The 14,501-nt window shown below is 43.8% G+C and overlaps 1 protein-coding gene across 1 annotated transcript in view; it reads left to right on the top strand.

Moving 5' to 3' along the window:
• The window catches only part of lrmda (leucine rich melanocyte differentiation associated), a 160,174-nt gene that overhangs the window by 102,399 nt on the left and 43,274 nt on the right, over nucleotides 1–14,501 (top strand). The window contains exons 4-5 of the mRNA XM_088384445.1: nucleotides 632–771; nucleotides 3,680–3,806. Of these exons, the coding sequence (XP_088240571.1) occupies nucleotides 632–771; nucleotides 3,680–3,806 (267 nt within the window). The remainder of the gene's footprint in view (nucleotides 1–631; nucleotides 772–3,679; nucleotides 3,807–14,501) is intronic.

A 14,501-nucleotide genomic window follows, 5' to 3' on the forward strand; every position in this document is an offset into this window, starting at 1 on the left:
TTCCTCAGACCCCACCGGAGGCTCGCCCTCTCACATACATTAACACACGTGCACACACTTCTAGAGTCAACATGAAAATATGTGGCATCTGGGACTGTGCACCGACTTGGCTTGTGAAGTGGCGGGCACATGCTAATAGGCCAATTATGTACATCCTGTCGTGGCGCGCTGCCATTTTATAGCTCGAGCGCGGCATTAGCGGCGTTGTATTTTGACACTTTCGGGGCTCAATTTTCCAAGTGAATGTATTAGTGATGAATGTGCCTGCTTTAGGGGCTGTTTGTTTTTTTTTTCTCCACAATTGGCAAAAAGTTCTCCACGGTGCAGCTCTGGGAAGCACGGAGCGTTTGAACCGCAGGGCATCCATCATGTTGTCACTATTCTGCAGCCGGCCACCTAGGAAATGAAAGAGATGACGAGAAAAGCAGCCAAATTGTGTCACTGCTCTACGCCAAAGCCTGCACCTTAAATTGGCCCTGCGTCGCACAAAGCTGGTGACTAGCTCCTTTGAGCGCCTTCGTACGTGTGACAGTGATGTGTTCATGGGCCGACGGGGCTGGGAACAGCGCTGTGGGTAGTAAATGCTAATGTAATTAACAGCGCTAGGTCCTTGACATCCGCCCTTTGACACCTGACTGATATTGAGGCCCTGCTGGAGCACTTGGCTGACGTGACCCCGTCGCTGGAGTACCTCAGCTTGCTGGGCAATGAGGCCTGCCCCAACCAGCTGGTCAGCCTGGATAAAGATGAGGATGACTATCAGAGATACAGGTCAGTTCCGCAAATCCACCTTAACACCTTTCTTATATAGCAGCGTTACTGTATGTCTCCATTCTGTACATTTACTGCAGATAAAATGCTAAACTGAAAATGATGGTGTAGTCATTAAAATAATTGGGCGCATAATGTGTCGGAATGTTTTTCATATAATTGAAGTTTCATTAAATATAAATGTTGATATGGAACAGCGTTCTACTAAAATGAAATTTGATACAAGGTGTCGGTGTTGAAGCCTTTCATCAAGAAAAATGTGGATGCTTAAATACAGGCGTAACCCCCCCTGGGTGCAGGTATAATAAATTCAGACATAATGACAATAAAGAATGTTTTATGACATGCAATGTACTTGCCTTTAGCATGTACTGTACACTCATTTACTTCTTTGGCATCTGGCTGTTTCGTACACACAATCAAAAGGATTATACCCTCCCTTGACCATAATAGTGGTGGACCTGCCCAAACACCTCTTCACTCTTTAGGACATGCGTTTTAAGCTAAATTTACCATTCAGATTTATGTGTGGTGGTTTTTCAGCCTCAAAAATGATCATAATTCAAATACATAGGTATATAACACGTGATTTGCAAACCTCTACAATCACATCTTGTACCATGTTTTGATATATCCGTTTGAAGTTACTGGAAAATCAACAAACATAGGTGGGACATATGGGTGTGTTTTAATGATAATAATATTTCAACCCAGACAACTTAGCGCCTATGCTAGCGTGACTGTTCAGATTTGTGTGTGGTGCTGGCCACAAGCCACCCCCAAAAAAAAGTATTCCAACATATACACTTTGTGATGAGGTAGATTCGCTATGTAAAAGACTGTGCCCTCTTCATAGAGTATGTTTAAGCATTGCGGGGAACATTTTGAACTTGTGTCCTGAATACCCCCTAATAACCTCAGAAGAACTTGGTCATGAAAGTTTTTATATTTTATTTTTCTAAAGCCACAAGACTATCTTGCAGCCATGTTACGCAGCTTTTTCTAAGTCACGTATTTGATGATGTCCTGTTCCCTCCAAACATTCCACAAGCAAACTGTAGATCCGACCGACCACATCGTTCTAAAAGCTTTGTCACGCGGCCTCTCTCTACACTTTTGCAAAATGGATTTCATGTGTGACTACTCCCCACCACAAATGAGTGTTTACTAGCCTGCCTTAGCGCGCCAGTCGATGCATTAAACATCAAGCCGGGCCCCGAGCCATGCAATATGACCACCATTTGTCAGGGTCCTTTACGTGAAATGTGATAAAAGGCGAAAAGCATACTCTCTTTTGTCTGTTTTAGCCCTAAGTGCTTGTTTCTGACTCTCTGTTGCCTATTAATCATTTAGCACTCGTGCCTTTCTTGAATAATATTTCACCTCCCTTTTTGTCTCCCTTTCACTTTCCCTAGCCTGCTCACTTTTCCGCCCCGCATGCTTATCTTACTGGTGAGGAAAGCCGCTCGCGTCTGAGTGACAGCGTCTACGCTGGTGTAATGTAATATTCATAATGTGTCACATAGTCAAACATCAATTTGAGCGTGATGCAGATTCCATGTCTGACAAGGTTAGGCTGTGTGCAGGTCATGACAGCGTCGGGCCTTGGGCAATAAATAGCCAGGCCTGTGCCTCGGGAGCTCGCGGTCTCTCAAGTGGAGGTTCCTGGTGTGGTGCTTTCGTCCGCCAATTAGTGCGATGACATAGAAAAGTACAATTCATCGCCACTGCAGCCGCGGTGGTCAGCGGGGTGGTTAAACCTTCTCCCCTTTATGACCGACCGTGCACCTTCCAAGTAGCCATTTGTGGTACTGCAGTTGCACGTTTGCTAGTTCCTGGTGTCACCTTTGAGATTCAGTATGATCATTGCTGATTTGGAATCAGTGAAACATCTAAATTAGTCTAAACTCTGCATCTTATCAAAGTGATGTTGGATCATTTCAATTGTCTTATTGCATGAAACAGGTTTGTTAATAAGACACCACAAAAGTGTCGTCTCCGAACATTTAACAGACTCAAATCAGAGAGCACGACAAAGGCCGATCGCTCCCGTCACAGTAGAGGAAACCCTTAAATCACCGTTGGCATTGCCTCCTTATGATTGAAACATGAACTTTTCTGTCCCACCTCATCCCGATCGCCATCATGTCACTCGGTGGCCGTACTCTGTGTCCTTCCCCACCTTCCACTTAGTGGCTGTGTCCTTTTTTGGCCCTGATACGCCACTTCCTTCTCTCTCTCTCTCTGTGAAAGGATATGTTGTCATCTATGTATTCCCACCATTATCTTTTGACGTTTCTCCCCCATCCCCCGCCCCAATGAAAGACGAAGTGTGTCTGAAAGCCGGGAGAGATGCTGTGATGCTGCCGGAATGACAGCTCTGGCAGACGGGCAAGCGTTTCCTTTCATGCTATTTATACGTCCGACTTCTTCTCATCACCTTTGAAGGTTATTACCTTCAAGGAAACATCATTAGCGTTAATTTGGAGGCGACGTTATATCGGAGTAAACATGTTGTTTGCGAATGTGTGTATTTTAGTAGTACTTGTTTTCAGTTTTGTACCACTCTTTCTACTATTCTTTTAATATGAAGACATGCAATGAATGTAGTCAAATAAAAATACACTCTTTTAGTATTATTATATTAAATAGAATATCCCCTAACTATTTTTTATGGTAAAAAATAATTGCATGACTAAATTATTGTAAGACAAAAATATTTTTAATCTCATTTTTATTGTAAAATGAAATGTTGGTGCCGATACAATAGAAATATACACTATGTTTAGAATGTGTATATTTTGGAACTGTATGTATGTTTGGGTGAATGTTGGTCTTAATTCTTCCGTTTCTCATGAGGCAACACAGTTTAGGACTAACTGGATGGCCTTTTATTCCACCAACACAGGTATTTTGTTCTGCACAAGCTCCCGCAGCTGAAGTTTCTGGACACCAGGAAAGTTACCATCAAAGAAGTGACTGAGGCCCAAGCGAGAGGAGCATTCATGAAGGTGCTCAAGCCCAAGTCGGACACTGTGAGTTTGGACTATTTCCTGTATACCATGTTTTTTAGACAATAAGCCGCACTTCAGATGCTTGAATTTTCTCACACATAATCAGTGTACCTTATAATCACCATTGAAGTTGGATGAAGTTTGACTCGTTTGCTGAACTGGTTTGTTTTTCCTAATGTTCAGTCATGTGTCCCTGTTCATCAAGACCATGCCTCTTACTCCAACAAATACAGTATTTGTTTTTTCCGCGTCCATTTTACATGCCATTTCTCCTCCATTGTTTTGCAATCTTCTTTCCCCTTCCCTAAACACTTGACTGTCAGTGTCCGATTAGAGAGGTCTTCTTGACCGTGCCCTCACTTAGAGAGTGTGTATCTGTGTTTGCAATGTGTGTATGCGTGTGTGTGTAACCGAGTGTGACCAGAGGCTGACCTGATTCCGTATGCATGAGCCCAGATCAAAGACGACGGGCGGCTGTCCGGTCGTGCTTGTGTCGGCGAGCGTGACATGGCTGGCGATTGGAGTGACAGCTCACGTACACGCCGCTCACCATGGCTTAATTGTCCCCCCCTCCCTCCACACACACGCACACACACATTCTTGTTTTGGGCCACACAGACTAATTAGAGCCGTGGATAAAAGTGACTTCAAACCCCCTCTTTCACTCTTACTCGCCCTCTTCTGCCTCTTTGATAATGCAGTGCGAATGATCATGCCTCGCCTTGATTTGATCGCATGTAATTGTGAGGTCATGAAATATTTAGCTGCGCTTTGTCGTCTTAAGGTCTCAGGGGCTCTCTGCCGGTGAGCCCGGGAAGTTAAAAAAAAAAATGGATCGGCGCTAGGCGAATCAGAAGCAAGGAGGTTTAAAAGTGCACGGGCTAAGGGAAATATTTTTCTTTCAGGCAGTCAGCGGGGACGGTGTCGTCTGTTGCCGTCACTACGCTTGCCTCTTGATATCTCATGAAACACAGAAATAATTTAACCTCCGTGTGGCGCGTTTGCGAGATGGAAGAAAGTGGAATGAAAACAGTGTTCATCCACTTTATATAAAGAGAAACCAGGGACCTCGACAGTGATTTTGGCAGCCTGGAGTCACTTTATGAGATTTTATTTACATAGCTTGTCAGCGCGGGAGAAATGTTTGGCTGGGAGACGAAAGCAGAGATAATTACTGATTCTAGATGACATGACGTGTGTGTCTTTGTGTCTTGGCGCCTTTGAACAAGCTGTATATGATTATTTATTCTTTATGCAAAGTAAAAGGTTACGGCTTTGATGAAGACGCATCGCCTTCCCACCGCACTCCCACTTTTTCCTTGCCGGGCCGGAATATATTTATATATTTTCCAAACTGTGTTCTCGCTGTTCCTCATTAGTCGAGCGTACGCCGAGCGTGCGGACGCGCTCCCCGTCTGGGCCGAGGGACGTGGGCGCAGCCTCACCGTTCGTCTTGAGCTAGATGAGATGTGATGTGTCATATTTTTGCAGACTCCGTGAGCACCTCCCGGCTCTCTTTGTCCACATCATCGGCGTGATTTGCCAGCTCGCCGACGGTGCTGACGACCAATTAACAAGGAGCGAGCCGGGAAGCGGCCTGCGACGAGGGCATAATTAGATACTTGTTTGCTTTTGCGCCTCTCCAAGCCGGATGCTTCTCATCGCCGTGCACCGTGTGTGCAATTTGCCTCATTACAGAGGATGGTAATTAGCTGTCTGGATTGCATTAAGTGTTGAGAGAAATACTGTACACCAACCAGCAGCACTGATGTGACTTAAAAGGTTTGTCCGTGCAAGGAGGAGCTGATGGCACTTGGTTGTTTACTTGTAAACAAGTGCCCTCTCCTCCTCGTCTGAGGGCCTTCTAATGACCTCTTTTAGCTACAAACTTGCCTGTATGTGACTGTGCATACTTTTCACAACTTAGATGAAGGCGGATTTACGGGATGTGACGGAAACTGCTGTGAATGTATTTCGCTAAGATCTTGTACGCAGATACGATTGCATACAGACATACTGGTTAGGTGGTATGTTGTTGGTTGGTTGGTTGGTTGGTTGGTTGGTTGGTTGGTTGGTTGGTTGGTTGGTTGGTTGGTTGGTTGGTTGGTTGGTTGGTTGGTTGGTTGGTTGGTTGGTTGGTTGGTTGGTTGGTTGGTTGGTTGGTTGGTTGGTTGGTTGGTTGGTTGTTTTTTTTGTGGATGATATGATAGCTACTAGTCTTGTAACAAAAAAAAGGCATCCGTCACACTAATGCATCCTTACAAACTACAACTATAATATTTGTATATATATTTAATTTTGCAGGCCTACCTAATGTTTTGCACAGTATAAATTAAAACATCAACACGCACAACCCAGCTAGTTCAAGACTCAATGCAGATGCCGTTTTCTTTTCCGTGGTTTCCAGTCACAGAACTTTTTCGGGATCCAGTAAATCATATTGGCTTGGATTGTGGCCAGAATTTGAACTCCTCTTCTTTTTACAAGTAACACTGTGGCATTTGGCGTTGAGTGGAACCGCATGCTAATGAAAAAGTTTGCTTGTCACGGTGTAATTTTACAGTGTACTGTGCTTGCAGTGGAACTGATGAGTAAAGCAAACATTGTAATTCTTCTCAATTTAATTCAGTTTTTCCGCTCACAAGCCAATGAGCAGGTTAGCGTGTTATTCATTGCAATGTTCGCACAGTAAATTAAATTTTTTTGCATACTCAGTAAGTATTTGATTTCTCAGATCAGCAAGAACAGTATATATTGATCTTTTAGAAAAAGTCTGAACAATACCCTTTTTAATTATAATTGCTTTAAATGACGTCGGGGTGTATTGTATTGCCCTTCTGAAAGAAAATAAGAAGTAAGGTTTCTAAAAAAGCAAAACAAAACAATACTCATGTAAACAAAAAAAAGACCTATAGAGGACAATTGAAGTGTTTTCCAAAAACCACAACATTAAGCTGACTCAGGCTGGAAAAGCCTTGAGCTGTATTTTGGGAAATTGGGCGTGTTGGAATGCCATAATGTGATAATTCCAGATGAGGGCTTAGAGGTCATGGCGATAAACCACATGGAGCTCTTTGGACTCTGCTTTCGGAAAATACGTGTGTTGCTTTTTGGCTCCATTCCTCCAACCTCACTTCGCCCGGGGCGCGCTTGCTTGCGACCAGCAGTGTCTGCTCAAACACGGACTTTGCATTCTGCTTTCAGAACCCGCAAAAAAAACACCAGTTAAAAAATAATGCACGGCATACTCAACTAGAACATTGACTCCTGACTTAATGTTTCGCTGAGTAAAATAAGGTCAGAGACAACTCAGGGATAACGTCAGCGCGTTTCAAACTCTCCTCGGACGTCCCCTCAAATTTCCCCGACTTGATTTCCTAGTATGAACACACATTTTTCCTCCTGACATCCGTCTTCTGCGTATAATGTAAAACAGACTTTGCGGGTGGTTTGAGCCAGCGCCCGGGTCCCACGAGGCATGGCGCGTACAGGGTAACGCTTCTTCACGGGAATCGACATTGACAGAGCCAGGAAAGTCCTCAAAGTAGATCTTTTCATTCCCCCCTCACCCCCCCACTACTATAGACACTAACTTGTTTTACAGCAGACAGCAGCTCATATTAAGTTTGAATGAAAGGAAGTCCGTCCAAATGTACAATTGACTGCTCGGTTGCAGACTCATAATTGTGCATTATGGGATACATGATTGTGGGTTATTTCGCAATGCAGCTCGGGGGCGCATTTTGGTCTGAGTTGGCAATGTGGCTTCTTTTTTCAAACGGCTGTAAAACGTAGTTGTCACATCCAGCTCTGCTACTCAAGAGTTATGACTTCTCCAAAGTTCTCAAACATAACAAACGGCCTGTAATATGGTGCTTTGTGAATGTGCCTCTGGTGCCTTTACTAAATCATTGTACTGAACAAATGTGTCCTCAGGGAGAGAATATGCTTCTCAGGAAATACAGTGTAACCCAAAGGATGCTCGTAGAGGCCAGCTTATTTGCTCTCCGATTTTAGCCGTGCACCATGGCGAGTCTTTACAGACGCCTGATTTGTTACCATCCTTCTTTAATGATATTCCCAACCAGGATGTGCACGGTAGATTGAGAAAAGACAGAGCTGTAGTCTCAGCTATGTCCGTAATGTTTCTGTCAACAATGTTAGCTTGTATAGTCTCAACATGGTCAGGAAATGAAGGCAAAATTAATCTTACTTCTTGGAAAGTATAATCAAAGAGCAATGTTAAATCTGGACACATGTGGTTGCTGTCGAAATGAGCTGCAGTAGAAATAAGAACTTAAAACAAACACTAAGACAGCAAAAAATGTTGTAAAAGAAACAGGCTATGCTAGAAGTTACAAAAGTAAACAGTTGGATAAGGAACTGATAAGTTATATTAGACTTGACCGTACACATTTTTGCACAGCTGCAGAGATGGATGGCGTGAGATTAGTTTGTTGGAATTTTCCTCCTAATCTTTTTGTTAACTGCTTTTATTTTGCTTTATGGTGATTTATTTTAATATTATGAAAAAGTTAATTGGTCAGTATGATTTGAATCTTTATTTTGTGGAATTATTGGAAGCTATTTACACACATTATTGGCTATGCTAACATGGAAGTTCCCCAGACTAACAAAATTAGCATTGCAGTAGGTCCCCATAGATTATGTAAAATATTCTATTGTAGCAAGACTAACTTTTATTTTCAGTTTATTTCACTGACATGGAAAAAAACAACCCATAGTAATTCAAATAAATTGTTTTCCCCCAATTATTGCCCCCCCCCACCTGCTCATCTTCCTTTACACTCTTTTCCCATTTTACAGTGTTTCATAATGTCTTTTAATGACGTCAAATTTCATAGCAGCACATCTGCGTATAATTGCTTTGACTCTCCCCTTGCTTGAACTTGCGCTGTCCAAACTTGTCTGTCGGTATGAACCGATGAAGCTTTCTGGGATCAGAGGTGAAACCTCTTCTAAGACAAGCGGGACAGTCCAGTTGCCATCGATTGAATTCCCTGATGGAAATGTTCACAAGCAATCGCTTAGACGGATTTAGTTTGTTGTGCGGTTGAACTTGATAAATCCAAGCAATCGTTGCAGCGTTCGTTCTCTGGGGTGTGCGCCTGCGCGTGTTTTTGAATTGTTTCATAACTTCTCCCATAAAGTCAATGTTTGGACCGGCTCGGCAGGAGGTCACAGCGGGGTCACAGGCAAGGAAAACAACAGCAATTAGACGGAGTGACTCACACAGTCCACATAAATCATCGGCGCACATGTATAATAAACACTCAGTAAAACTTTTTAAAGCACAATTAATTTGAAGTAATAGCGGCCAGATTGATTTATGGCTCCTCTTCAAAGGCTGCAGACGCGGGGTTGCATGACCCGGCGTGTCACGAGCAACTCCCCGCCAGCGAAAATGATAGATGAACTATTCCTTTTTGGCTCGGCTCAGAGCAGGAAAACAAACAAGCCTTCCGAAGGACTTTGAGGAGACGTTGAAGTGGCTGCATTGCATTAAGTGATTTTCCTCTCCTTCTGCTGACATCCACTTTGAAGAGGAAACGCCTCTGTGGTGAAGTATCTGCTGTTGTGATGTCTCTCATGTGTTGTGGTCCACTCCGAAGCTTGTCTGAAAACAGGCCAAGGTTGTCCGCTAATTATGAAACATTCCCCCTCGTTTACAAAAATTTAATAGCCATCCCAAACTCTTCTGATGACATGATTTATTTTTCTAATATGAAAAATGGAAGGTTAGTTAAGTGTTGTATCTGTTGAGATTGGCAAAGCCTTTGCTTTGTTTTCTCTCTGCAGGGAGAAACTCTGCTGACGTCAAAGAAAAGTGCAAGAAAATATTTGCGCGGAAATGAACGCACAAGTAAAAAAAAGCTGAGAGACCTTGCGATTAAAAATAATAATAATAAATACATTCAAAGATTGATGATCATTGAGAATTTTACTGTGCATGTAATTTGATCAGTGGAATGTTATGTAAGGTTTGACTACTTGGAACATTCGGCAACAGGTAACATTCGTGTGCTGCCCGGGTGGAAATTCAAATAATGTACCAAACAACAAGAGAGCAGTATTTTTCAAGTAGTTTTTGCAGCGGTTCATTTCCACTGGAGCACAACTCCACCTTTTGGGCTGCAGTTTGACATCTCTTCCATGACGCCTCTATTCTCTATCAGCTATTAAATTCCACAGAATCCCAACGTGTTGGCCTATCAGCCTGATCAGAGCTAATCCACCCCGATGGTCTCCTCGGTGACAGAAAGATGCTGCTCGTCTAATGAGAGACAGCTGGCTTTAATGTTTGTGTCTCTCCTTCGCCACGTTGCTAAGCATTAAACCAAAACTTTCCATCAGTTGCCATCTTCTCTGATGATGTTGACGTTAATCAGCTCAGCGCTCGCTCTACTTTGAACTCGACTGTCATGAACACCCTCCCATGGCAGCTTTGCTTTAGATTCTTATCAGATAATTCAAGTAAAGCTCTTGTTGTTGTTTATAGAATCCAGATGCCGCTGTGCTATTTACTACTTAGCACTTAGTCTCCCATATTTAGTGATTCATGATCCCGATAAACTATCATTCAGCATGAAATTAAACAAATCCTAAAGACTGGTCAATGGTAAGTTGATTCATTTGTGTTGCCCCCACAATAGCAAAAATGTTCCACTTCAGTTGACGCCAGTTTTTGCCTGCTGCTCATTAATGATGTCAGAGTCTTTCAGCAACTTTTACGGCGTCCATCACAAAGTCTCCGGGCTAAAAGTTTGTGCTTCCACAGGCCGTCTTTGTGGTTTTGGGAGCTTGTCACACATGTCAAACACTGGCTAGAAAGTGAGAAAAAGGGATATTGTTTCCAGGCACTTGGATTCTTTTCTCCCTGACATCTGCCACTCCGCCGAAATGATAAATTCTTGCCTCATTAGGCGTGGGTGTGGGATTACAGGCTGACAACACATTAATCACTGGGCTGGGTGGCAGGCGCCCGGCTCCGGCTACAGCATTGTTAACCAAACTTTTCTAATGTGTCACTCTCCTCCCTGACATACCATAATCAATCATCCTGATTGACAGAGCTGATAGATTACACTATTTATACTTTGTGTAATGAAAGCTAGCGTTTCCACCTACTGTCATTTTGGAGTCGATGATAGGCCGCGCCGTCCGGCTGAATGGGGGCAAGTACAAAAAGAGAAAGAAAAGCTTTGTGGACTTTGAAAGAGACAAGAGTGGCAAAAGCAGGGGGGTGGTGTTAGGACACCGCTGGTCTGCATTGTGTTTCCTGTGCGGTGAAGCCGGTTGTCACGTCAACACCGCGCTATTGTCATCTTTCCCAGCGATCACTGGCAGGTAAAACTCGGCTTTGTGTGTCACGGCGTCATGTTTCCCCTGTGACCTTGTCTCTGAGGTGAGGTTTTGTTCCACCGACCACTTTTGTGACAGAGTGCGAAAGATTTACACATGTAGAACAAGTAAATGACAGAACACAATATACTGTATGTGCGGCATGTCGATGTACATCATGGGAGTTTCTCGAGCACATGGCTCGACAACAACGGCCCACCTCCGGCTCTGCGTTCCTTTGCATGGGAACTCGTGGATGAAATGTCACACTGCGTGATAAGGTTGTCGTTCCCCTTTGTTCATTTTTAGACGTATGTATGTCTTCGTCTGGAATTAGAGATGATCTTGGAGGCGAGAGCTTGAATGAGAGGCTGCCGAGCATGCGTGACATGAACCAAAGCAAAAACACTTTGTCATGTTTTGACAGCAAGTCCATCTGAAACTACGGTTATAAGGCCGCGTTGTCGAGAAATTAGTGAACGAGAGCCTATTACGGAGAGCTGGGTAATTTAGCCCGCCTCGAAGATGCTGTCGCAGATAGCTGGCGGGAGGCCGCATCCCCGACCTGACATTGCGGCGTGTATAATGCAAAATGTGGTGCCACGCTCAATAGGTTCTGTCAGGTGCAGGATTGAATTCTCTGCCTGCTGCGTCTCAGTTTGGAGCACGCTGGTCAATTATTTCTGAAGCTGTCAGCGCGTGGGAAGACACTGTTATTTAGTACGTGTTAACTTGGCATCATTAAGACGCTCGGCTGACAGAGAATAGCGCACCTGAATGTTATTTATTTAGATTCGCCGACAGGGGTAACCTTCATAGGCGTTGACCTCTCCCTGTTTTGCGTTTTGGGAGAGCTCCCCCCCACGGTCCATTAACAAGAGAAGCTGTCGAGACAGCGGGGAATCAAATGGACAAGAGTCGTCTAATCTGGCACGGTAATGTGCAAGAGGAGCCATTTGTTTGGACAGATTGCTTTGACTGCTCTGCGCTGGAGAGAAATGTCAAATTACCATAGATCTATGCCTTTGTCCTTAGAGTTTGTTTCATTCTGTCATCTGCAGTACTAACAAGCAAACTCTAAGAGAATCAGGATGAAAGATTTGAGAGGCTTCTTACATATCCACAAGCTGTAGTCAGAAGACATCTAGGGCAGACGAGCATTGGTAATTTAGTCGCTTTCTTGATTGACTGATGGGTAGTCAACTGCAATGTTGCCCCTGTGATGACCCTGACAGGATAAGCAGTATAGAAAATGGAAAGGTGGGTGTGTGGGTGAATCAATAGAGAGAAAAAACATGGCGCTGCAGATTCATGTTGGAATTCTATTTGAAAGAGGCCTAAGTCTGATCTAAGAATATCTCCAGAATATTGACCCGAAAATTGCAATTGGCTCCAGCCTTACGAAACAAAAGTGCTCTTGACAAGATGCATTAATCACTGGGAACCCAAACCGGTACCAAAATATCATCCACAGGTTGTTGGAGTTGGAGGTTCAAGACCATCTTAGCAACCAAAATAGTGGTTATCTCATCTGCCTCAAATTTCTGACCTGGTCTGGTACATAACTCAGCATTGACCTTCCTCTGTGAAGTTTACATTTTTCTCAATCCTACTGGCATTTTAAAGGAGCCAATTGTTGTCTACATGTGCCTTGCTGGCGACTGGTCCAGGGTGCACCCTTCTTCTCACCCAAAGTTACCTGGGATAGGATCCAGCTGAATCCACCCCATTAGCTTTAAGATACTGTAGGCCCTCGCAGAGTAAGATGCTTCTGATGGCAAGAAGAAAATGGTCCTCCTGAAACAGCACCTGCAAGGAACCGTAAATGTGATGAACGTGAAACCTGATCACTTGAAGCTACAGCGTGACCTCCAGTGCGGCAGGATTAGGTGATTGGGATGTGACAGCTGCTGTAACAACATCTCTCCATTTATCTCTTCCCGCTCTCTATGTGTCATTCTTTCTCCTTGCTTCTGTCTGACTGTCTCTTTCCTCTCAACAAGTCCGACTTCTCTATAATTAATGTCCCCGAGGGCGATCGGTGGGTCAGGCGAAGGGGGTATGTGGTGTTGACACAGGTAGACTTGACACCTCCTCATACGGGTGATAGCTAAGGAGAAAACAATGATGAGCATGCTGAGGTTGGAGGCAAAGATGAGAAGAATACTTCGAGTTGAAGGAAGTCAGCGACCTTTCCAGTGCAGAGACAAGAAGGATGTTACCGTGCTGGATTAACCAGTCAAATGTACTCCATTATGGGTTTAACCTGTCACAAGTGTCACATGTGAGTGACAGAAGGATAAAGCTTCAATGATGGCTGCATGACAGGCCCCGGGAAATGACTTTGTGGTATTAGTTGAACCTTTACCTTGCAAAAATGCAATACATGTGATTCCTGAGATGTCGAACACAAAGAGGCATAGTTACAGTGAGATAAGGATCAAGGCAGGATTTCTGGTAGCAAGTGAGGGCCAATGAAGATCTTGTTCTCCTGTGTGTTGAGCAAAGTGACTTCTCTTATTATTCATTTTTTATTTCATATCTTTTTTCCTATACCACAACATTGATTTTTTTGGCCATACGTTCAAAACAGCCACGAGGGGTTTCAATAAAAACATCACATTTTAAACTGGTTTTATTCTACCTAACCTGGATCACTAGTTTCAAAATAAACTTCCCGTAGCCTATAAGGGCTTCTATGTAAATAGCCAATTTCAAACTTTCTTCCTGATATTTTCTCGTTCAGAGTTCTGTCAAAATAAATCAAACACATATTGATGCAATGCAATTTGTTTTCTCAATATTAGGTTGAATAAGTCCAGTATGCCGTCTTGAATGTGTGGTCACTTACTGTGTTGTTCTTTTCAATTCATCTTTTCCTCCCTCTCCAGCCCACGCTTGTATATCTTCACATAATATGCGGACTGTCCCCCAGTTGGTGTTTCACAAACAATTTGAGCCCCTTTTCCCAGCCATCCCTGGCTGAATAGCCACTCATCCTTGTTTTCTCCTGGTAAAGAGGCATTTTTCTTTCCCTCTCAACTTCTGAATAGAGACAGCAGAGAATGAGGGAAGCCGCGGGATGAGCGGGGGTCGATGGGAGAATGGCGCTTGGGCGAAAGAGGAAATTAAGCTGAAACAGAGGAGGACAGAGGGACATTCTTGTTGAGCGGCGGACGCGTTCAGAAGAGCCAGGGCTGCCAAGGGTGTAGTCGAGGTCATTGGCGGGGCAGAAGGTTCAAGTGACACTCAAACAGCATTCTTCTTTCATTCACTGGGCCGTTGGAAAGGACTGTGAAAGGTTGGCAGAGGCCTGTAGGGCACATGCGGGCAGTGAAGTGGGCAGATACATTC

This window comes from Syngnathus floridae, chromosome 9 (assembly GCF_059516105.1).
Source record: "Syngnathus floridae isolate MCC-2025c chromosome 9, RoL_Sflo_1.0, whole genome shotgun sequence".
NCBI lineage: Eukaryota > Metazoa > Chordata > Actinopteri > Syngnathiformes > Syngnathidae > Syngnathus > Syngnathus floridae.